Source organism: Electrophorus electricus, chromosome 11, assembly GCF_041902795.1.
Source record: "Electrophorus electricus isolate QZ-2024a chromosome 11, ASM4190279v1, whole genome shotgun sequence".
NCBI lineage: Eukaryota > Metazoa > Chordata > Actinopteri > Gymnotiformes > Gymnotidae > Electrophorus > Electrophorus electricus.
In genome coordinates, this window is record NC_137507.1 from 15,399,664 (window position 1) to 15,423,805 (window position 24,142).

The following is a 24,142-nucleotide window of genomic DNA, read 5'->3' on the forward strand; positions in this document are numbered from 1 at the left end:
TTGTCCTCCTTTTCTGCATGTTCTGTTAAGGCAATGCCAACCAAGACTATTGCTTTAATGTTTTCTTTTTAAATTACCAGCGGAACAGGTGTAAATTGTGCAAGACACATTTTGGAGACATTACATCCCAGTGCCATAGAATACAAACAGGTGTATATATAGAGTTATGTGAATATTGCAGCTACAGTGCAGAATTAAAGCTGGAGATGCATATTTTCCCATTTACACACTGACCTGTGGACTTGTGGTCTAATAAAGCTGTCACAACTTCAGTAAGCACTATATGACTATTTTCTTTGAAATGTTCCTTTTTTTCAAGCTAAAACTTTGACCCATGGGCTTGGACTATGGTGAAAAAATGTATCATTCACTCTGATTTCACGTTTTATGCTCTTGTATGTACTACAATTGTTGTATGCATAAATTGTCAATATAAGGCTGTTCAGGTAATTTTTAACTACTTGCTAAAATGTATTGCTGTTTGTCATACAGCAGTAAGTCTGTGTATCCTCTTTAAATGGGTGGTGCAGGCAGAGGAGATTTCTGGAGATAAACCCCAGCCTAGAACCTTGTGCCTTTAGAGCTGTGATGTGCCTGTGAGCTGTTTTATTACTCCTCTGTGGGTTCACCTGCATTTTTTACTTCCTCAATGATGCCATCTACTGGTAGAAAATGGTTGCGTGGGCAGTAATTGTAAAGTTGCTGATGTCCTAATTTTATAGTCTGTAGTCGTTGCAACAACAACGTGCCATTATCTGATTAGAAAAGAAATAAACAGTAATTTAGTACTTTTATAAACCGCATGGGCCCTACAGGAAAATTCTAGATCATTATAATGAAGATTGCCAACAAAGCCAAAAAAACCAATGCGTATATAGACTGTTATACTAGACTAGGATGCTGAATTTTAACGTTGTTACTAAGGCCTTAAAGCTAGTAATCGCGACGTCCTCATTCAATGCCCTTCGGGGAGACGGCAAGAACGCCTTAAGGACGCAGGAACAACTTAATTGGACCCCTAACAGCAAATCGCTGCTTGAATATGAAATGAATGTTCCGAGTAAACCAGCTACCGTTTCTAAACAGACCTAGACCTTTTGAAACACTTTGCCTGCACAGCCGGTGGACCTCTATCCGAAACATCCTGCTTGTCTGGAAACCTTGGACGTGTTAACTGATGACTGCTTATGAAACCACGTTTGGCAGCAGAACTTGTTTAAGGCATCTTTTTGGTTTTATTTAATAATGGTGCAACGATTTTTTATTTTTTTTTTCGTTTCCGTACCAGCAAAAATAAATGGCTGATCGATATTAAAAATCGGTGAATCGGGTTTTCGATCGCTACACTCCCCTGCACTCCTGCCCATGGGTCCTGTCTGATCCGTCTCACCAATGAGAGCTGCCTCCACCCTCCACCTGCCTCCGCCCTCCGCCCTCCTCGGCACTTACTCCCGCTGCCCGACGTTCCCGCGAATTTTTTTTTCCGTGACGCGGTTTCGGGCTTCGAGTCGCGTACGGAGCTCTCGGAAGGTGTACTCGGTAGCCTTTAACAGTAAACGTGCTTCCCCCTTAAATTTGCTCCTTCTTTTGCTTCAGATCGTATGACATTATGGACCGATGTTCTGGCACTAAGCCTAATCGGTCCTGCAGTAATGAAGTGATGGGTCTGCACATGGACAGTAAGTGTAATGAAGTTTATCAACGTAACGTCGCTCGTGTCGGTAAATCGCGTAATTTTGCATGCGCTGTGTCTTATTTTCTGGTTCTTAAAAGCGGGCTTTGTATTGTTTTGTGTTGGTTCTGGACCGAGGCGTGACGAAGCCTCCGTAACGTTTTATTAATGTAACGCACGCTGCTGTTTGTCATTTGTAGGCTGTATAACTGTTGCAACTGCTGCATTGTTTCGTGAGATGGCCTGCTTGGCTTTCCCTCGCAGTTGTGCATGGAGGAGCGCGATGTGAAGAGCCACGTCCTGGCTGAGGTAGTGGTTTGTGCTGTTTGTCGGGTCGACACACTGCCCGCTATGGAGATGACTGCGCAAACCACTGCCTTGCTGGAGCTGGTGATGCACCACCGACGAGGAGGCGCGGCGAAGCCTTTGTAGGGGCTGTTCTTTTCAGTTACAATTACTGGATGTTTGATGAAGCTCTTTTTCTTGTAAAATGATGACCGAGTTGCATTAAAAAAGCGTGGATCTTTGGTGTGGCCAGTCCTTTCTTCCTACGCTGTCAGTTCCGTGCGTCTGGGTGTTTTCCCCCGCCGCTGTAACACGTGGCGCCGCATGCTTGGAGGGTTACCCGAAACTACCCCGCTGCCCTACACAAAGAAGATGTGCGATCCGAACGGCTGGCCTGCACCCCAGGGTAAGATTGACTGTTCGAAATCAGACCTTTCCAGGGCAAACCAGTGAGTGCTGTCGAGCGGTGATCAAAAATGCTTGAAATATTTCCTATCCTAGTCCAGGCACTGCGTTTAGAATCAGAGGCATTTAAGCAAATTGTAGCCAGCAATTTCTTTTTCAGATTGGCGGTGAGCAGTGACTTCTCAGAGCGGTCAGGAGGACGGGAACTGCATTCAAAAATAATCCTAAAATAGAAAAACTGGTGGGACGAGTACTTGGTCATGTAGCTAGAGCCTGAAACTGTTTTTCAAATGTGACGGCACTGAAGTGACAAAGTCACAGCAGAGGAAATTAAGATTTAGGTTAGAGTGCAAGACTAGAATGTTTTGCCAAGTCAAAACTACACTCGGGCTCGGATGAAGCAGATCGTTAACAGCCATGTCCTAACCAGATGGCCCCGATCGCTGTCGGATTCTGCGTCTCCGTAGCAACGTCGGGAAGTCTCCCTCCTCTCTGATGGCATGCAGTGAAATTTCCACTAGCACATCCCCAGGCATCGGGCGCGACACCAAGAGCCAAGAGCTTGGTGTGCTTAGGTGAGGTCTAGTGTAGCGGGTAAAGATGCTGCGTCTCAAGTCTGGGCAAGTCCTGTATGTTATACCAATAAGGGTCCTTAAGCAACACTCCTCAACACCACACTTGCCTACCTTTGTGGAAAGAAAATCGCCCTGGGTAAGTGCGGTAAATTAAGTGTTGACAAGCAAATGAACTTCATACAGCCCAATTCTCATTTTAAGACGTACCAGAAAAGGGAGGGGAGGGGAAATCACACTGCAGCCAGGAAAGTCTCAGCTGCGCTAAACTCGTAGGTGTTCAAATTCTGCTTTAATGAAATATTGAAGGACCGACGTGTTAGTCAAGTTAACACACAAAATAAAACCTAAAAATTGCATGTAAACAGACAAGCCATGGCTTTGTAATTTTATTACTGGAAAAATCACAGTAAATATTTTCCAATTTGATACACAAAGCGCTTTTTTTTTTTTTTTTTACTTCAATCACTTTACAAATGTACATTTCACATTCACAGGGAAGAATCAAGTGTACCATTTTATTCCAAAAGCATAACTGCTAATATACAGTCTCATCTGATACAGTACATAAATATCCACCATCTTATCTGTAAAACTGAAATTAGGTGTGATTACAGTAAAGGATGGAGGGAGAGAAAACAAAACGAAACACAGGAAGCAAGGAGTCTATCCAGATTTATTGAAACCTATATATACACACATCAATCAGCCATAACATTAAAACCAACAGCCTAAGTATTGTGTAGCTTATGCTCATCTTGCCACTCAAACAGCTCTGACCCATCGAGGCGTGGACTCCTCATACCTCTTAAGGTATGTGGTGTCTGGCACAAAGAGCTTAGTAGTAGAGTAGATTCTTTAAGTCCTGTGTGGTTTGAGGGTGGCCTTCATGGAATGGACTTGTTTTTCTAGCACATCCCACCGATGCTCGATCGGACTGAGATCTGCTGAATTTGGAGGCCTTGATCTCTGTTATGTTCCTCAAACTATTCCTGACCGTTTTTTGCAGTGTGACAGGACGCATTATCCTGCTGAAAGGCTACTGGCCTTCTGGAATACCGTTGCCATGAAGGGGTGTACATGGTCTGCAACAATGTTTAGCTAGGTTGTATGCTTCAAAGTAACCTCAGCATGAATGCCAAGATCCTAGGTTTCCCAACAGTACCTTACCCATAGCATCACACTGCCTGCACCAGCTGGCCTTCTTCCCATAGTACATCCTGGTGCCACCTCCTCCCAAGTCAACAACGCACGTGCACCCAGACATTCACATAATGTAAAAGAAAATGTCATCAGACCAGGCCACCTTCTTCCATTACCCATGATCCAGTTCTGATGCTCACAAGCCTATTATAGGCACTTTAGGTGATGAATAGGGTACTCTCACTGGTCTGTAGCTATGCAGCCCCATATACAGCACTCTGTGTTCTGACATCTTTCCATCACAGCCAGCATTAGCTGCTTCAGCTACGTGAGCTACAGTGGCTCTTCTGTGGGATCAAACCAGACGGGCTAGCCTTCACTCCCCATGTGTATCCGTGAATGCTTGTGACCCTGTTGCCAGTTTACTCATTCATTGGACTACTTTTGGTAGGCACTAACCCTTATATACCAGGAACACAAGACATGCTGTTTTATAGTGTTGTTTAGCGCTCACAATTTGTCCCTTGTCAAAGTCACTCTGGTCCTTACAACTGCATATTTTTCCTGCTTCCAACACATCAAGAACTGACTTTCCATTTGCTGCCTAATACATCCCATCCCTTGACATATGCCATTGCAATGAGATATTCAAATGTTATTCACTTCACTCGTCAGTGGTTTTAACGTTGTGGCTGACTGGTGTATGTTACACTTACTGATATTCCCCATCTTTCCACAAAGACTATACAGTAGAAAAGGAATGCACTGAGGAGGATAAACCTTTTAATTCAACAAAGGTCATTTAAAAGTAATGAAACTATTTGAATTGTTGTATTTATATTTAAACCTTCATAGTTGCAATACTTTAAAAGCCCTGAGCTCAATTTCTCATGTTTATCAGGTTAGAAGTTTTTTTTTATTTTTGGATGTTTGGTTTAGTATGGCACAGTTCTGAAGGTATTTAACATACCTAAAAATCTTATCTATCCACTCAAAATGTGACACTCTTTCCTCTCTATGGAAAAGAAAAACATAAAATTCACATACACTTACAGCAAGGACACGATAGCCATGAACCTGCAGTAACATTCCAGCCTGCTAAATTCATCCCATAATGAAGTAAAACGAAAAGCAATTAATCAGTTTCCATGGGAACCTTAACTTCTTTTCCTATATAAAACAGTACCATGGATTTGCGTACGTACATTAAACAACATCCTCTTAGAGTACTTACAGTACTGCTCCACTAATCACCCCATAAGGGCACTGCATATGGTGAGATGATCTACGGTCATGCAGGTTTGAGCATTTAGGTCTGCATGCATGTTGGGTAATGGTTTGGTTTCAGCTAACGCAGTCTCTCAGCACTGGGTTTCGGATCATTATCTAATCTGACAGAGGGGGTTTATGGATCAGTGAAGAAGCAGATTCCCAGCACTATAACACCTAGACACAAACCTAACAATACATTTACTGCAAATAACAGACATATATGCTGGAGGTAAACATATATAAGTTACATAAACTAAACTACATACACTATTTACAAATATACATAAGATTTTTAATATATAAACTGTATATTGCAAATATATAAATTAGTGCTACTGAAAATTCAAACAATTATTTAGCAAAATGTAAATGGGTATTTGGCAATGTAAACACTACAGCATGCACAGAATGACACTGAGTGCCTTCACTTTTGGTAGTGGAGTATATCCATTGAACTCATACCGACACATTTTTCGGTTATGATTGAACAAAATAAGGAAAGAAAAACTCTCAAAGAGATTGGATGACAAGCAACAAATAATTTAGTTTTAAAGTGTCATTATGCCAAGCAAATCAAGATTACTAAAACATGAGCCAAAATATCTTAAATTTGTATGTGCACACGCAACATACTGCAATACAGCTTAAGCCTTTGATCCATTTCTACAATATTCAATTAATAAAACATTAGAATTCTGTTTATACAAGCAATATACTAAAATGTAGTGACCAATTTGGGGCATGGAACGAAAAGGGAACCAACAATGAACTGAAAGCAGTAATGATTCATTGCACTTTGCTCACATTTCCTTACTTCCTGCATGACGTGAAAACCCAACAACGAAGCCGCACAGAAGACACTGTCTTTTAGAAGAGACAGAAAGCCTGTCATTAATGCTTACTTATATACTGGGCTACAAAGAACACTTGTCTTTATTTGGAAAAAGTACTGTACTTTACTGTTTGGGTTGTACTAGAAACTGATATAAAACCCCACATGGCCACACAGTGGCAATATGGAAAGGGACAGGTAACATGGTTTCTCTCATGAACACTACAGGGTGTGGAGAACTGTTTAAAAAACAAAACAAAACAAAAAAACTCAATTAATTTCCCACTGCTCTACACTCGATTTTGGTTGTGGGAGTGTGTGTGAGTGAGTGAGAGAGGGTAATCGTGCTTCTCTATGCTTGTCGGTTACCATACATAAGGGGGATAATATAGACGGAAATATCATCACCAGAGCCGAGCCGATCGTTGGTTATGCGCCAGCCGCGGTCCCGAAGCACACCCCTGGCACGCATCACTAGATCCTGGGCTGCCATGGTGTACCTGCAGGCCGAGGGGAAGCCACCAAACGCTGGTCACGCAGATTTCAGAAAAGGTCAAGGTTCATCCCAGAATCTTTCTGATCCCCTGCTTTTGTTTTGTTTTTATTTATTTATTTTAATCAGACAGCTAGCATTATTTATTTATCAGACAGCTAGCATGTATTAAAAGAGCACAAATTGTCCAGATAGGGTGTCTTAAACAGACAATGTTTTGTACAGTAGATCATAACTTTTATGGAAGCCCAGTGAATTCAGTGGACAACGACTTCACAAATGAAAGCACTAAAATCATGAAATTACTATATAGCTGATTAAAGTACTGTTTTTTCAGCCTTTAGGAAACAAGACGTTACTTTCACTTAACCTCATTAGTTCATTTGTTCAACAGCACTGTATACACATTCAAATTTGGGATTTCGTGTGTAATCCGAATCAAAACATCATACCTATGCAGGTCATCTGGGTCACAGTTGGCGAGGAAAGATGTAACCGACTCCGCCACTTCCTCATTAGAGAGAACATCCCACAGGCCATCCGTGGCCATCACCAACACGTCATCCGCCCCATGCTCATACTGGGTCAAATTATACACTCTCACCTGCCCCCCCCCCCCCCCCCCCACACACACACGCGCGCTTCAGTCAAAGTACATTACTGTCATTGATATAGCACTTATTGTTTAAGATAGACCTTATATATTTTGTACTTCTAGGTATCAGCATTCATCCCTGTATTCTACAGTATTCTAGTTCATTGGTATGTTTAATTCTAACCTACTGTACTGTACTAGGATATATTCCATGAGTAAATGACAAAGCACTTTTGTAAGTCGCTCTGGATAAGAGCATCTGCTAAATGCCGTAATTGTAAATGTAATGTAAATGATTCCTATAAAACAGCTTTTACTGCATCGAGACATCTGAAGACAAGCAGCCATAGGACTGGATTCAATCTAAGCCCCTCTAGTGTGTTCCAGCAGAATGCTGTAACACACCCCTGCTTTGTGGGCCAATGCACGCAAAAGGGATGGATGTAGGATCGCTTAGGACAGAGGTACGAGTCCCAGAGTGAAGCCCACACTGTTTGGTGCATCAGCAGCAGGCGACTGAAAAAGACAGGCAAGGGTGCTCAGAACACTTCCATCTTCTCGGGGGAAAGAAACCGCAGACGATTTAAATCGAGAAAGCACAGCTAAACCGCAGGAGTGGGGCGAGTGGATCTGCAAATGAAATGCTGTGTGCCGGGTGAACTCCAGCTGAACTCGGGGCGTGACGAATTAAAAATCAACAGAGACGCTGGAACGGGAGAGTCAGAAATAAAGATCAGACGAGACGAGGAGAGGCGAGGCTTTGAAGGCAGCGCCAGAGATCTTCAGCAACAGGGAGGCCTGCAAGCAAGGCTAGGCAGGGAATTCACGTTCTGCACTGGGACAGCAAGCAGACCCGAGGGTAGTAAGGTCTACAGAGCCAGTGGGCCAGATTTATTAGAGCAGTCATATACGCCAGCATGCATAAAGTTCAGAATACTGGAAACATCTGTGTGCATATATGACATGTAGATTACAAAAACTGGGTTTTCACAAAATGTTCCTCAAGCAGTGGCTCATGAATGTTTCTAGTTCAGGAAAGGTTTTTGATGAACCTCATTAAGTGTTCTCCAGGACTAGATGTACCATGTAGTTCAGGACACCACTGCCTTGTATAGTGTGTGGAGCTAGCTTACCTCTGGACAGCAGGAGAGAAATGGCTTAATGGAGATATTGGAGTCATGGACTTTGAGGTCATGGTCGCCGAGTCCACGAGTCACTCCTATTGTGGCCATTACCCGAGCCTGCAGAGGCGTGGCATTTCATTAGAAACTCTGCACATACGTGTGTACACACACACACACACACACTTTTTTTGTGTGTGTCAGGAGTGTTGACACCTCACTTATAAATCCTGTCCTCACTGGACAGGGCATCATAATACAGAGCACAGAGTCGCTGCATAATGGCGTCTGCTGCCAGTGCTAGACCTGACTACTTTTATTTAGTTCCCCCTCTGAAAACCACCCACTGTTTTCACCAGCACGTCAAAGCCCAGGCAGCCTGCCTTTTCCCGCCATAATCCTCTGCGGACTAAGCCAGTCAGAGACGCTGTGCGTGCCAGACGGCCCTGTCATGTCCAGGAGACTTCCCTCGCGCCTCAGAGCGATCGGGGAGAGAGAGCGAGAGCACGTGCTGCCTTGGTGTCAGTCACACAGCCGCCCCGTGGCTCTGCCGTTCGAGTGATGGCGGAAGCTAATGACTGTCTGCAGAACACAGCGGCCCCGCGCTGTGACAGCTCTAAGGCTGAAGCCGAGTGACGCGCCTCGGGGGGACACACGCCAGCGTCCTCTGGCACGCGCGTGCTCAAGCCTTCTCCTACCACCATCGTTCTTTCGCGCCCTTTCTGCGCTTCTTTCGGCCTTGAGCATCTGCTCTTCAGCCGTTTCTCTTTATTAACCGATTCTCCTACTTTCTCGTCTCGCTCTGGGTTGTGTCCTGCTGTGTCTCCCTTCAGTGTCTTTCACCCCTTACTCTCCCCCGACTGCTTACCTTCTTCCCTTCTCCGTATATTAAGGGGAACCGGAGGTCCTCGTCCTCAATGGTTTTATATGCCCTGCAAACAGGAAAAACGTAACAGCGCTGAACAGTGAAACTCAAACACAGAATGCACAACTGCTTTCATAATCTTTGTTTGCACATTCATGTACAAAAATAACATTATTTATTAACATTATTAAATAACATTTTTTAAAATCACTCTGTTAGTGTAGGATGAAGATAGTCATGTTTGTTCTGTTTTGTTTCAGGCATGGACTGTCCATGCCCCCTAAACTGCTCCCTCTGACCTTGTGTAGTACTTCATGTCAGAAGATTTCCCTTGTATCTTTAGAACTTATGATAACCTGTAGCAGTTGGATAATCTAGCTGCTCCCAACCTCATCACCCCATGACCTTCTCACACACACACACCCTTCCCTGTAACACTTCCCACATTCTCTCTCATACACACACACACACACACACACACACACACACACACACACACACACTTCAGCTCTACAAATACCCTCCGTCTGCTGCGAATAAACTAGAGCTTCAATATAATTGACTCTGGTCTCTTGATTTGGGAGACTAGACAGAAAGGGGGCATGCTACACTCCAACTGAATAAACCTACAGCATATTTAAAACACACACACACATGCACAAATAGATATTTGTGTGCGCACACAAACATACAAAGCAGACAGATGCCAATGAAGCTCAGTGAATCAAGTTGTCTAGCCATTTCATAGCCTGTGGCAGACTAACTGAAGAACATGTCTCTAACTAGAACACTGTAAAGCTCTCACTTTCATCCCTCACAAAGAGAGCATTTCAGAATGCAACCCTAAAGCCATAATGAGAAAATGCCATCCGATTAAGAAGAAAACAACAGACCAAATGGTTTTTGTAAAGAATTCCATGCAATATATACCTCTCTAATTTTATAGCATACAAATTGCAGCATTTAACAAAAGTTCAAAATATTGCACCAAGACAGAAGTAAAAGAATAAAGAAAGGTTTTTATGGTACAGAATGAACAGAATTAGGTGATGAGTGTGGCACTGTCCCGCAACACCCTAATCCATAACCTTTCCCCAAACACTTGCCTCTGACCAGCCCCCTCTACAAAGCGACTGATTTCATACTTTTATTTATTTTCAGGTCCATTCTTTACATTCAGCTTCTCCTAGTACTATTCAATCTCTCTGGTAGTTCCAGTACTTTGGGATAGTGCACTAAAGAAAGTGCTTAAATCATCTACGTGCGCCAACCATGGCCTCATGTCATGTAAAATGGCAGTCCCATTTCACGCAAGTCAGACTTTTTAATATCTATGAGAAACTTGATTATCATCATCAGACGTCAGATTTCACCATTCCCCAGTGAAACATTTGCACACATTTTGTTCCTGCCCTTCCTTGTATCAGCTGGTCAGAGATGTTGAAATCATTGACAGATATTAAAGTAAAACCTACTGACCCCAGTGCCCCTGTGGCCTTGTTTGGTGTGACCCCTCAATCTCCCTTTCAACTGCAGAAGCCGTTTTGTGTCTTGTTGTACTTCTTTTCCGGCAATTAAGACTACTTCATTGAAAATCTCCTTTACCCTACCTCTTATGCTATATGGATTAGAGACTTTTTTGGTGTTGTGGAACTGAAGGAAATTAGATGCATTATGAATGGTTTCATATGGGAATCATGTGTTTATATAAATAAATATATCCATCCTTGACCTTTATGACCTGAGCATGTCACATTCCTCTTCTTGTGTTTTTCTTTCACTTACATCGGTATTTTCTTTCCCTTTATTTGTTCTTAATGGGGACTTTTTGTTTGCTTGTTTTCCCCTTCTTGTATTGACTACCTGTTCAATATTGTATTTACTGTTACTTTGTATCTTATATCATTTTGAAAAACTCAATAAATTGATTGTTTAAAAAAATGAGTATGTTTAGAATATAATGATAATGTAAGCAGAGAGGAATCTTCTGCTTGATACCAAGAGATTTTATTTCTCAAGCAAAAACAGTGTGCAAACAACTATGATAAAGCCAATAAATCTTAAACAACAAAGTGCCTCATGTATCACAAGGAGCTCTTCGGGTGTAGAAACTGATAAAGACCTGCATAACCGTGGGCACATTAGGACTTTAATGTGATATTTTCCATTCATTCACCATACATCCATTTACTTACTCATCTAATAACCCCTTTCATTTCTTTTTTTCTTAATAAAGCCTAGTACACTTCACAAGACACACCCACACAGTGTTCTCACCAGCCAGTCATGGTGAAATCCCGGTATAGCATCCTCCTGCCTACTTCCTTCCTCTGGATCCTCCTGGGGAACTCCAGATGTGTGAACTCTCCCCCAAGCAAATGGGGCTGCATATAACCCTACACGCAAACCGAGCACAGCAAGGGAACATGACGAGCCTCAATTATCTGGGATTATTATTAATGATAAACATATATGGTACTTCATATACCAAACTACACACCAAGCATAAAACATGTTTCAGATTTTCTTAAAATGTTTAGCACGTTGATGGAAGGTCAAATCAAATCGCTTTCATTTTTTCCTGCCACTTTAGCACAGATGTGAAGGTGAATGAAGAGTTTGGGTACACAGTCCCCCTCAAGTCTGTATGTACACAATATATACACATTCAATACAGAATAGACCCAATTTTACTGCCTTTTCCAGAAGTGAAAGCTATAAATGTACAAGCTGTGAATATGCAGATGCAGACGGTTTTTTAATGGATTTTAAAGGTCTTTTTGCTTTTTTCTTTATGCTTTCCACATGTGACATTGTAATGGATTCGGTTCTAAAGATTTCAATTAAGTGGCGTTTCTTCCTAGTTTTCAAACTTTTTCAAACTAACCAAGAACTGCAGCCTTTGTCTCTCTGAGTCAGGGGTGAACTCTGTAGACATGGGGATGATCTCTGCATTCCGGATTATGATGGCTCTAAAGGGAAAGATCACACACACACGCACGCGCATACGCACGCATGCACACGTACTTGAGCAGTCAATATTCTAACAATTACATCAAACTTGCAAACGGAGAGGGGTAACTGTAGTCACACTTCTTAGAGTGACCATGCAAATTAAGCTCTTCCTTCTCAGGAGACGAGACCGATTTCCAGTGTGTATTAATAAGCAGACGTGCAGTTTGATGCCAGCGTTGGACTTGGTTTTGCAGGGCACATGGCCTCTCTCTCCAGAGCGGTACCAGCGGCGAGTCAGTAGGGCTGGAATATTTTTAGGCCACTAATGACCCGCTCCACATAACCTCTCATTAACAGCTGCTACGCAGCATGCAGAAGAATGTGGGCTGCCCAGGTGCAGGAGGGAATGAGAACCGCTTCAACCACTGTTCTCAGAGCAAGCACTGCAGGAGCCCCGGGCAGGCAATAAGCTCATCAGTGTGGCCTTGGAGGAAAATCTTCACCAATTCATCAAGGTGCCTCATTTTCAATACTCGTCATCAGGGTTTCTCAGTATCAGCGCAGTGTTAAAGACCGTTACTCGTCTTACTGAACTGTAATTAATAATACAGTTACTCTGGATCAGTGACTGTGGAATGTAAAGTTGAATAACTTTCTAATAAATTCCAAATGCCGCCAGTCTCCTAGCCTGGAATGGAAGGTGCCTCCATTACAGGCAGTATTGTCCCCAGTGCCAGTAGCCCTGTGAAATGGTAATGAAGCCCCCTGAAAGTCCTGTATGCAGTATATTGGAATAAGTGAGCAGAACACACCTGCTGTCACCTGCATTGGCCACGTACAACTTGCCCAGAATGAACGTGGCGACCAGTGCAGTGCATCCGCCGGAGACATTATACCTGGACTTTTCCCGCTCGATCTGGGCATCCTTACACACCCACACACACAGAACAGATAACAAAAGACAGTGGTGAAATTAGTTCTGTCAAGTGCATAAGGTAACGCAGCATACCCTACCAGAATGACATGTTTTTGTCTGTCTGTGTGTGTGTATGATTGACGCAGTCATCAGAGAGAATGCCGGTGCAGAGGAAGCAGACACTCCGTCTCATGGAAGACTCCCCAGTGAATTACCAAATCAGTGGAAACTGCTAGTCACTCCCTGCTTGTCAGAAAAAAAAATCTGTAAAACTGCCAGGATGAAAATAAGTCCTGAAAAGTAGCACTTACCGAAACACACATGCATACACACACACACACACACACACATACACAAACACAAACAGAAAGCTTCCCATCAGTTGTTGAGTTTGCTTTTTTGCTGACACACTCGGCACTAAAGGGTTTATCTGAATGAATGCTCCTTTCTCCCTCTCGCTCTGTGTGTTAAATTCAATGGTTCACATTTGTATTGCTAAAGCTCTGATGAAGAAATTACCATGTTAAACAAAAGACAACAACAACACTTCTATTACCATTATTACTTTTACTGTTACCTTTGTAACAGGTGATGATGATGATGATGATGATGATAAAAGGCACTGTATCTCTGGTATCTAATATGGTCACCCACTGTCCTTCAGACTGTGGCAGGAATGAACATACAATGCTGCCAGTGTGCTGTACTCATTTTCAAGAAAATATGGCAGCTCTCGCTGTCGCTCTCGCTCTCTCTCTCGCTCGCTCTCTTTCTCTCATCTCTTTACTCCCTCCCTCTGGAGCCCACAGGAGTTCTGGGTGCTCTGAAACTACTGAAGCCATTGTAGTCCAATGCTACGGCCCCAACAGTGTCTCTGACAAGGCGCACATCATCCACATCCGTGTCTCATCGGAAAAGGTGTACAAAGAAGCACGCGTGCTGGCCTTGTGACGACACCACAAGTTGCAGGCCGATCAAAATGCCAACGTATTTGGCTACGACGTATGTGCCAAACGACGTCCATCCTCCGCGCAGAACACTACGGACACTGCCCCGAAACTGGAGGGATTCTGGTTTGTGCTCATTTCATGAGCACGGCAAGGCTCCAGGGTGCACACGCGGGGCAGCAGCAGCAGACGGAGTGAGTCAGTGTGTGTGCGCAGGCATGCATGTCTATCTGGGCCATGTGGAACTGAAAGCAGTGACAGAGCAGTTCAGCGGCCGAGGGGGCGGGAGGGGAAGCAGCAGCTGAGGGGGCAGAAGGCCACAGGGCAGGAGGGCAGGAAGTGGCGTGCAGGGCTGGCCATCTCCCACTGAGCTTCCTAATGAACCATCTGATGAGTATATTAGTGCTTGGTGCTTGCTGTGTTTGATTCACTCTCTAAAGTAATGGCCGCTCCTTCAGAATACGAGCATCTCGTATCTCTTGCACATTGGAATTGGACTTGTGGCTCAATAAAGCTACTGTGACCCGTATCAAGAGATAGAATGCTTGAGGAGTGCTACCACCTAGTGGCAAAAGATCACATTTTATTTTACTACAGAAAGAAATGTTAACACAATCACTGAAAATTGTGCTTTTGCATCACTAGTGTAGCATGGAATAAAATGATTTATAAGACTGTAAACAATTCATTCAAATGCAAAACGAATGTAAATACATGCGAAACTACAAACTGTATAAAATCATCTTGTTTTTCAGTCCTACTAATGACATCACTGACCTTGTATCTTTGGAAACAAGGGCTTTCACAGCAGGAGGCCGGGACTTTAAGGCTCGTCAGGCCAGTGCAGGAAACAAGTGGAAAAGTGTGGGTGCACAGTCAGTGATGTTTAAAGGGCACTCCTACAAGAGCACTGCATTACCAGAAGACAAGCAATACAGCTCCTCTTGAAGTGCCTTTGTCATATGTCCTAAACGGCACTGCTTGCTAGGACAACACTGTTCTGAGATTTATTTTTTCTAATGGAATATTAATTAATAATTGAAATTTCTTGCACGATCTTCAAAGAGAACACACTCCTCCTCAGCATTTCACAGAACATCAAACTAAATACTGGATGATAGACTTTTTCTAAGACGTGTTGCTTACTGAGACATGACAGGAGAGCACAGGGCTCTTCACGGTTAATTCTGTGCCATTAGCAAAGCCACAGGGATTTAAGCCTGTTGTGTAACAGAGACACATTCATGTGATCAGTAAGGGTTTTAAAATGTAGCGTGAAACATTAGATTACATTTTATGACAGCAAAAATTACACCCCTAACCCCAGATTAGAGGAATAAAAAGACACAACCCACACACGACTACATTAATTGCACATCATGTGATGAAGCTGCAGAAACCCTCTCAGAATAACAAAGTTCAAAGTTGAGGAAATGTATCTGGGGTCTGTGAGGCGTGGGGAGCGCCGCCCACCCGCCCGACCTCCACTCACCATCTCCTTGAAGGCGTTCTCCAGCGCGCCCACCACCAGGCTCTCGTGCGGGACCCTCTTCTCGGCAAAGAAACGGGGCGCGGGGGAGCCGGGCGCGCCGGAGGCCCCGCGCAGCGACGCGGCCCGGGTCAGGGCGCGGTGTGCAGCAGGCGTGCCACGCTGCTCGCTCTCCACTCCCAGCAGGGTGGGGGGCAACAAGGTCGTGTTGCACACCACGTCCACCACCTCCTGCAGCTGCGACACGACATGCCGCTGCAGCAGCTTGGAGGCCACAAGGGCGGCGCCCGAGCCTGCGTGCCCGTCGAACAGTGCCCAATAGTGGAAGACCAGCCCTGCAGACTCCTACATAAAGCACAGGACACAGACACTTATCCATTTGGCCCCTTACAGATCATACACACGTTTAAGTACCACTGCATATTTCAGGCAGTTCCAAGCATATTAAGATGAGGGTAAGCAGGCATACTTAATCTAATGTTCTTTTCTTCTAAAGTGTTCCCATGGCATCTGCCTCACTGCTTCATCCGACAACACTTCCAGAACCCGAGAACCCTGCCTAAACCCTTCCTGCTTTAAAGGAGTCATTTCACCATCACTGTAACACTACGTTCATAGACGCGCAGAAGCACTGAGTTTGGAGCACTGAGAAGTAGAAGCACCGAGTTGGGAGCTGTTGGATTTGCTTCTGGCGATCTCCTCCAGCCAAGCACGTGTCTGTCCTTACAGAGGCTGCTCTACGGTGAGCAGTGTCCACACACTGGACTCTGTTGAACAAGCATCAATTCACCTGAGTGTTTCTATAGAGTCTGAGGCAGTAGGCAGAACTCTAAAGAGGCATCAACAGGCCTGATGTAAGGCACTGGGAACAACCCCTTTCTTTTTTTTTAAAACTTTAGATTTATTGGGTTTTACAAGAATATATGTGAAGAATATAAGAATATATAGCAGACTAGTGTCTGCTAGTCATCAGTACATTTAAGAAAGAAAAAAAAAAGCCACACACCCACACCCACACCCACACCCACACCCACACCCACACACACACACACACACACACACACACACACACACACACCCCTTTTTCCCCCTCTCTTGGACTAGTTTATAGTTGGTTAAGGTAGGCTGGGAGTTTAATTACATTAGCCTTTGATTCATTTGCTTCTCTGCTTTTTGTCTGGACCTCCTTGCTTGTTAGCTGTCATTAGCTCCAATTACTCACTGCAGGTGTGGTTTCACCTTGGCCCCTAGATATGAATTGGGGAGCGGACACAACACTTACTGGACTGATAAATTAGGGCGACTCCGCTACAGACATACACGTTCTGCTTTTCATTCCAATTTCCTTCTAGTTCCTCACCTACACGAAGACCGGACCTCTCAGACTCATACACGAGGCAAGAGGGCTCTGCAATTGCCAGTCTGCTGTCCAGAAGGCCGAGTTCATCTCAGCCCTAGCGTTCCTCCAGTCGCTACACATCTGAGCTCTGACAGAGACTTTGCACCACCCCTGAGAACTCAGCGACTCCGGCTGCCCCGTCTCATTCACACATTCTCCGAGACGTCTCTCCAGGGGTGGTGCACAGGTTTACTATTGTCTCAAAACTGTTAACCTGTGGCAACCCTTACTTCACTGCTTTTTCAATCTCTTCTTTCAAATTTTGCACTTAATTTTGGTATCTGCACTGACTCCTTTATTTCAGCAGTATTCTAGTTCAACAGTATCTTTAACTCTAACCAACTATACAGGCTATAATGTATTCTATGAGTAGATGACAAAGCACTTTTGTAATACATTCTGGAGAGTGTCTGCTAAGTGCTAAAAATGTAAACTTTTAAAGAAAGACATTACAAAATTAAAAATTGACATATTGCTGAATACCTTTTTTTTTTCTTTTTCTTTTTTTTAATGTACCTGCTATAAGACAAGCCTCAATACAATATAAACGTGTATTAATTTACCATGTACTCGCAAAGTTTTTAAAACAGATATTCACTGAAATTGGAGCAGGAGGAGATATGTCAATGGTGTTATATTTACATGCAGGCATAGATGGAAGTGGTCAAGCAAGAAAAAGAAAAATACAAGTAAAATCACCAGGAAAATGAGGAAAAAGGGTATATATAGTTAAATAAGCAGCAAGCTTCAAAAACAGCAAACTCCTTCGTGAAGGATTGGATTGCCTTGGCAGACTTTGAAGGCATACACACACTGGAGGAAGAATGATCCAAGAGAGGATTACGCCAGCAATTATAGTCTCCTACTAATATTAAGTAGCGTGAAGCCACATCAGGGAGGGTTAAGAAAATATGCTTAAAAAAGACATCATCCATACTGGGAGCATAAAATCTGGCCAGAATCTAAAGTAGGACCAGAAATACCATTTGAGTGCAGAAAGGGATCAGGTTTATGCAGCAGAATAGCTGCACCTCCTGATTTGCCCAGGAATAAGGAACAGAAAGTCTGACCTACCCCATTCCTCTTGCTTTTGATGGTTTTTAAATTTGAACAGCTATTAGAACAGCTGAGCACAAACACAGGCACACCATGATAGCAGCACCCACTCAAGCACAGATGGACAGCGAGGGACAAGACACGAGCAGTTGTTTATGTGAAGGTGAAAGACTAGTTAAAGAACAACTAAACCAGTTAAAGAGCAACTATGAATATTTACACTTGGGGCATTTAGCTGATGCTTTTTATCCGAAGCAATTTACAATTATGACTGAATACAACTTGAGCAACTGAGGGTTAAGGGTCTTGCTCAGGGGCCCAACAGTGGCAACTTGGTGGTGGTGTTGGTGGGGCTTGAACTGGCAACCTTCGGATTAATAAACAAACAAAACCTTAAACTGATGCTGGAAAAACAAAATCAGACAATGCCAATCATCTCAAAATGGCATTTAAAGACCAAATAATCGGTTGACCACCAGAAGTCACCCGCATCACCAACAAAAAACATGATATTTGTGAGATGAGCTCATGTATAGCTCATGTATGCATCACACTGTGATTTGGAGGATGACAGAGTTTGTAAGCTGTACATGTGAAAGTAAAAGGCTGACTGCTAGCTTAAAGCCATCCTCACAGCTACTGCAGTGACTGTTCTTGCTCTCCTCCATTGTTGCTCTGATGATGACGATGCTAAGCACGTGTGTACAGTCAAAAAGCTACATGAATGCCAATCAGACTGTTGTCAGTCAAGTCAAATGGCCAAGAATCAGACACAAATCCGATCTACAATCACATATAAAAGTGACTCAAATCCAATTTGAAAAGTTCAGTTTTGTGCGTACACATAGCCATGAAAAGAAATCAGATTTTGGCCACATTAAGGCACATTACAAATAAAAAGAATGCACTTGTGTTATTTCCGGTTGATAATATGAACGAAGCCTAAGATGATGACAAAGCCTACACCTGGTCTAGAAAAGGTTTATCATTACTAAATGTTGAAATAATTCATCCCAGAGCCTAAACCTGCATTGAGAAATCCAGGTGAGAGTGTTTCCAACTTTCTGTTAACAAATCAACTCCAGTACTACTGAACAAGCAAAAAAGTATGGCAGTATTTGCACATTTCAAATCCTAAAAATAAATTGCAGCCATCGTGGTAAATCCTTCTTCCTGTTTTCATCTCCTTGAGACAGCTGAACATTCTTTTCACTGACCAATCCATAGGGGGTGTGTGTGTGTGTATTATATCTATATCTCTCTCTAATATATATATGGATATATGGATATATGGTGGGGGAGAATCATTACTCATATGGGCAATAGCGTGTGTGGCCACTGGAGAGGTCAAACCAATGCGTGATGTGACTGCAGAGACTGACACAGGAACAGCAGAACTTCACTAATATGAACAGACAAGTTAGAAGGTTGGCTAGAGATGCAGTGGACGTGGGTGAAACATAGAAGGAAAATGGAATAGCAATGCCTAGTGGGGCTGGGATGTGGGAATGCTACTGGTGAATTTACATTATACTCATGTTAAAGGGAAGAATGTGTCAATGGCAATGGAGTTATAGAAAGATACAGCAAAATCAGAGGACTTAAAGGTGATTGAAATTCAAACGACATTAATGGAGGAGTAGCTGTAACAAAAAGATATAGAGTCAAGAATATTCACTGTTTACTGGAGAGATAAAGGCTCAAATCACAAAAGGACAAGGAGGTACACCTGTGGAAAAAAGGGCCTGGCACGTCTGGGTGCCTGTGGCTATGACCAGGACATCCACACTGGAGTGCACTCACCTGAGAACTCTCCCTGCGGGCCAGGCCCTCTCCGTTAGGCAGAGAGGACCTCCTCTTGGCCGTCGCCTTGCTGGGCGTGGAGGACGCTCCTGGGCGCCTCTTCACCGTGAGCACTTCACAGCAGGCCTGGTCCTCGTTCAGAGCACTCTTCCCTGCATTGATCACCCTGGCAGGAAACAAGCACATGCCCGCAATAAACCACGGCAGAAAGAATACGTGGTGCTACAAGGACCATTTTAGGTTTTCGTAGGGCACGCCTTTGTTTACCTCGCAGAGCGGCTCGTTTCAAACTACTCGAAACATGACAGAAATCATATTAAGGCCATGCATGCTTACATGGAAGATACAAACCAGAACGTTACAAATCGTGGAGGACCTGTAACCTTCCAGAACCATCTGTTGGGGACTTTTCATTTCTGAAGTAGATTTTGGTCAGCATTTTCTCACCTTCACCATGGTTTCTTTATTCTGCTCAATTCATGCATCTGCATGGTTGTTTTTATCCCACGTTTTTCATATAAAAAACAGAATAGGCAGAATAGCATTTGCTTATTAAAACGCCATTGCACATGAATACAGAAGAACACGAACATAAAGAGTGAAAATAAGCAACAACAGACAGTCCGTTGATTGGATATTTACAGCTTAAGCAGGATTTGAACAGTAAATAAGAGAGAAGAAAGGCAATGGTAGTTCAAAGCTTAGGGACTCGAACAGCATCTTTTTGCTTTGCCATCTTATGCCTGTGCAAGAATAATAGGAGGAAATTGTTTGTGGAGACCGCAGTTCCTGGCATGGTATCTAATTGGGTCCTTTCCTGAATCTACTGAAGATTTAGTCCTTCAATTTGCGGGTGCCTGTTGCATCTGGTCTTCTTGGCATAGATGTCATGCACATGGCTGCCGACCAGGGCGAAACGCACATGCTGCTCTTTCACAGATTTGCTCTGTGAAAAGGAAATCAGGTCTCGTCAATCCAGCCATTCTGATAAAAACCTCAAAGGAGCTTTCTGCAAAACTTGAACGGGCTCTTTGCACAGGGACCGGAGTGTCCTTGGATGTAAAGTGAGTCTAAATGGTCTTCACTCAGGTCACTAGCAAGCGGGAGTTCCTGCCAGACATAGCAGAGCTTCTCAAGCATTGCGATGATGCCCTCGTGCCCCCTGGGCCATAGATTTGAATAGTAATAGAAAAATAAGCAACAAATAAGCATAGGGGTTACATGTAGAAGAGGACCTGTAAATATGTAAACATGTTCTTTTTGTAATTTTGGGTTGAGTGCTAAGGCAAAAGTGACAATGGCAAGAGAAAGCTGACAAGTGGAAATGAGTTACACAGTGTCATGTATGTGTGTGTGTGTGTGTGTGTGTGTGTGTGTTAGCATCAAAGAGAGAGAAGGAGAGAACTGAGTGCTATTTCTAGGTGAGGCTTTATGGGTGTATACAGCGAGCCTCCTGGACTCAGCATGACAATGTGTATGAACTTTGCTTTTTCCTGAAGCCAGCGCTTACTCCAGCAAAGCTGATTTGCACCTCTCAGCAGGGCTCAGTGGAATGAGTGCTGAAGAACCGACTGTCAGTCTGAATGCAGTGTGAATTAGTGTACAGCACAGACACAAAGAAGATTCTGTGTACTTGGTTTGATTTGCACAGTGCCTAACCACCAAAGGAGTCATAGGATTAAGAGGTTATTTACACACAAAGTCGGATAGAATTGTGTTCCCTTTAAGGGGGTGGGGGAAGGGGGTCATTTTGCTAACTAAGGCCAGTGGCATATTATTAATAGTAAACTGTTGAGGGAAAAATGGTGGCATAAGTCAAAATTGTATCTCCTGCCCTCTTGAAAAAGCTGTATTCCCAAAAGAGCAGGACTTGAGTGTGTGTGCTTGAAAGCATATTCCCTAAAGTGATGCTTGCAGAAATCTGGACGTTTAACACTGAAAACGCCATGTGCGTCTTGCTGCTTGAATGGGATCAAATTAGAAAAATCAGGCATGCATATCTGACCAAAACGGATCGATCCTTTCTCCATAAACAAGTTCGTTACATTTAATTAACAAAGTGGCACCAGTCAGCTGGTGACACGGCTCGGTTCCTCTGTGCAGAGACTGGGCAGTGTTCACTTGTGACTTTCACGAGTTTAACCCAAAGCTGTAACACTTCCACATCCGACATAACGGCGCATCTGACCCCTCAAAGCCAATATGAAAGGCAGCACTACAAGGAAATTTGCCCAATTCACAAATAAAAACTATAGATAAAATGTTCCTTGTCAAGTTTATTCTGTTGCTTACTTACAGACTCCTCACATCAGCGCCATCTAATCTTGTTCAATACATCTTTTCCTTCTTAGGCTTCAAAGAGGAATGTGAAAGGAGAGTTTAAATGAGGCATGCAAAAAAGATGACTCAGTATGCATCCGTGTGTGTGATCTTTATAAAGCTCTTGAACATCCTGAGTACATCCATCATCCAGGCAGGGACTTCGTTTTGAGTTCAAACTCCATTTCTTACCTTTCCTCAGTGGATGCCTTGGCTGGCAAAGGATTTGAAGTTAAGAGAACAATATTTTACTGCATTGACAACACACTAAAAAAGAAGACAGAAAAAGAGAAAGAGATTGCCGTTGTGTGGGTCTCCCGCTGAGAATCTCACAACTTCAAAGGCTTATCATAACCCCAGTATTCACCACTGCATGAAAAGGTATTCCTTCAGCTTTAGCCTGACAAGCACACAAAGGATGATTTGACTGAAAATGAAATCATTTCTCTCATGAAATTCTCTCAGTACAACAGGATCTGCCATGTCAATATTAGAGGATTAGAGAATTTGCATTATCTGGCATCATGTCACTTTCACCTTTATATCCATCCTCACAACCATACAGAAAAGGTTAATGTGCACCTGTTTAGTTTAAATGCTTAGCAGGAAAACTGGTCCCTTCAAATAAAGCAAGAAATTTCACCATTTAGAGGGGCTGTAGAGTGCTTTGAAACCAAATACTCCTGTCCCCAATCAATTTTTTTCCTGATATAAATCTGAAATACGTTTCACCAGCAGTAACTGCCCGCGCTGAAATTAAGATAGAATACGGCTGGATATAATCACATTTCATTTTTCAGTACAGCTCAATTTTCTGCAATTTTGGACAGGTCTCTACAGCACCCCATATGTAAACTTTTTATTCTTCTACTTTTCTTATGATTATCAACAGACTTACAACATCTTTGCAGAGACACTACCTTCTACTTTTAAGTGCCAAATCTGGACTTCCTGACAATACAATGAGCTCACTCTCACTCACTGATTCTGTTTCTCCGTTATCCAAACTGTCCCAATATGAATCACTGTGATTCATTAAAAATACATTTGGATTTGAAGCCAAGACATAAACTATCGGTTGGTATGTTTCTCCATCATGTTTAATTGGTAACTGAGTTTCAGAAGTGTACCCTTTATTAATGCCCAGTTTGTTGATCAGTGATGCCTACAGACAGGTGTTACTACTGTGCCCATCAGGTTCTGGATTTTTGACGAGAATACCAGACAAGTGGGTAAAAAAAAACCCTAGTAACAAAACACAAATTATAAACACAAATACACTACTATTTACGTGTAAGTGTAATCCCAAAACGCAGGCACAATATAGCACACCAGGCCTTCGCCTACTTCAGGCCGTCTGTAGTACAGATGTAAGGGTTTGGGTATGTGTGATGAGAGAGGATGCAACATGCATCTGTCGCTGGAAGCTGCGATGTTAGCGAACAGCCTACACCTTACGGGATGAAACGCGCGGCGCGGTCGGTCAAGTTCAGCATGGTTCAGGCCCGTGTCACATTTTCCCCTTTGATGAAAATAAATAAATAACGACAAACGCAGCCCGGTGCAGTCGGTGTTGTTAGTCTAAAGATGGGTGTGCACTTACTCTGCGTAGCCCGTCGCCCACGGTAGTCTCCTCGTCTCTTTGAGGATAAGAATCGGTCGCGCAACGTGGTCCGCAGAGCACTCGATCTCGTCCGTTGACAGCCCGAGGAAGTCCGGGCGCATGTACGGCCATTTCAGCGGCAGGTCCGCGCTGCTGAAGCGGTCACTGCTGGGGGCCACGGCACCTCCCATGAAGTGGGCCACCGCGGATTTGACGCGGGTGAGCATGTTCGCGCTGCGTATCCGTGCGATGACCTGCGCGGGTACTTTTACCTGAACACTCCCCCCACCCAACCCCAGCTTCTCGATATGTCGTTATCAGGAAAACAAACAAACAAACAAACACACACCACTTCGAGGTTTCATTCAGCCGCTGCTTGAGTCCTTGTGAACGCGGAAAT

The 24,142-nt window shown here is 43.5% G+C and overlaps 1 protein-coding gene and 1 long non-coding RNA gene across 5 annotated transcripts; one reads left to right on the forward strand and one right to left on the reverse strand.

Annotated features, from left to right (window-relative positions):
- The first annotated feature begins 1,465 nt into the window (after positions 1 to 1,465).
- On the forward strand, positions 1,466 to 2,570 carry LOC113573571 (uncharacterized). The gene is made up of 3 exons (XR_003410220.3): positions 1,466 to 1,679; positions 1,873 to 2,363; positions 2,523 to 2,570. It is a non-coding gene; the product is annotated as an uncharacterized LOC113573571 (long non-coding RNA).
- Positions 2,571 to 3,438: 868 nt separating this feature from the next.
- LOC113573553 (protein phosphatase 1H-like) lies at positions 3,439 to 24,142 on the reverse strand. Of its 4 annotated transcripts, XM_081723397.1 has the most exons (11): positions 23,743 to 24,142; positions 19,821 to 19,986; positions 15,566 to 15,907; positions 13,023 to 13,135; positions 12,143 to 12,227; positions 11,533 to 11,651; positions 9,259 to 9,322; positions 8,403 to 8,510; positions 7,127 to 7,278; positions 6,590 to 6,681; positions 3,439 to 6,213 (listed from the first exon to the last, which is right to left on the reverse strand). In XM_081723397.1, the coding sequence occupies exons 1-11, from the start codon at positions 23,967 to 23,969 to the stop codon at positions 6,065 to 6,067; spliced, it is 1,617 nt and encodes a 538-aa protein (XP_081579523.1). In that variant the 5' UTR covers positions 23,970 to 24,142; the 3' UTR covers positions 3,439 to 6,064. The 4 variants fall into 4 exon arrangements, with proteins under 4 accessions (XP_081579523.1, XP_081579524.1, XP_081579525.1 ...); XM_081723398.1 differs by lacking the exon at positions 19,821 to 19,986; XM_081723399.1 differs by lacking the exon at positions 15,566 to 15,907.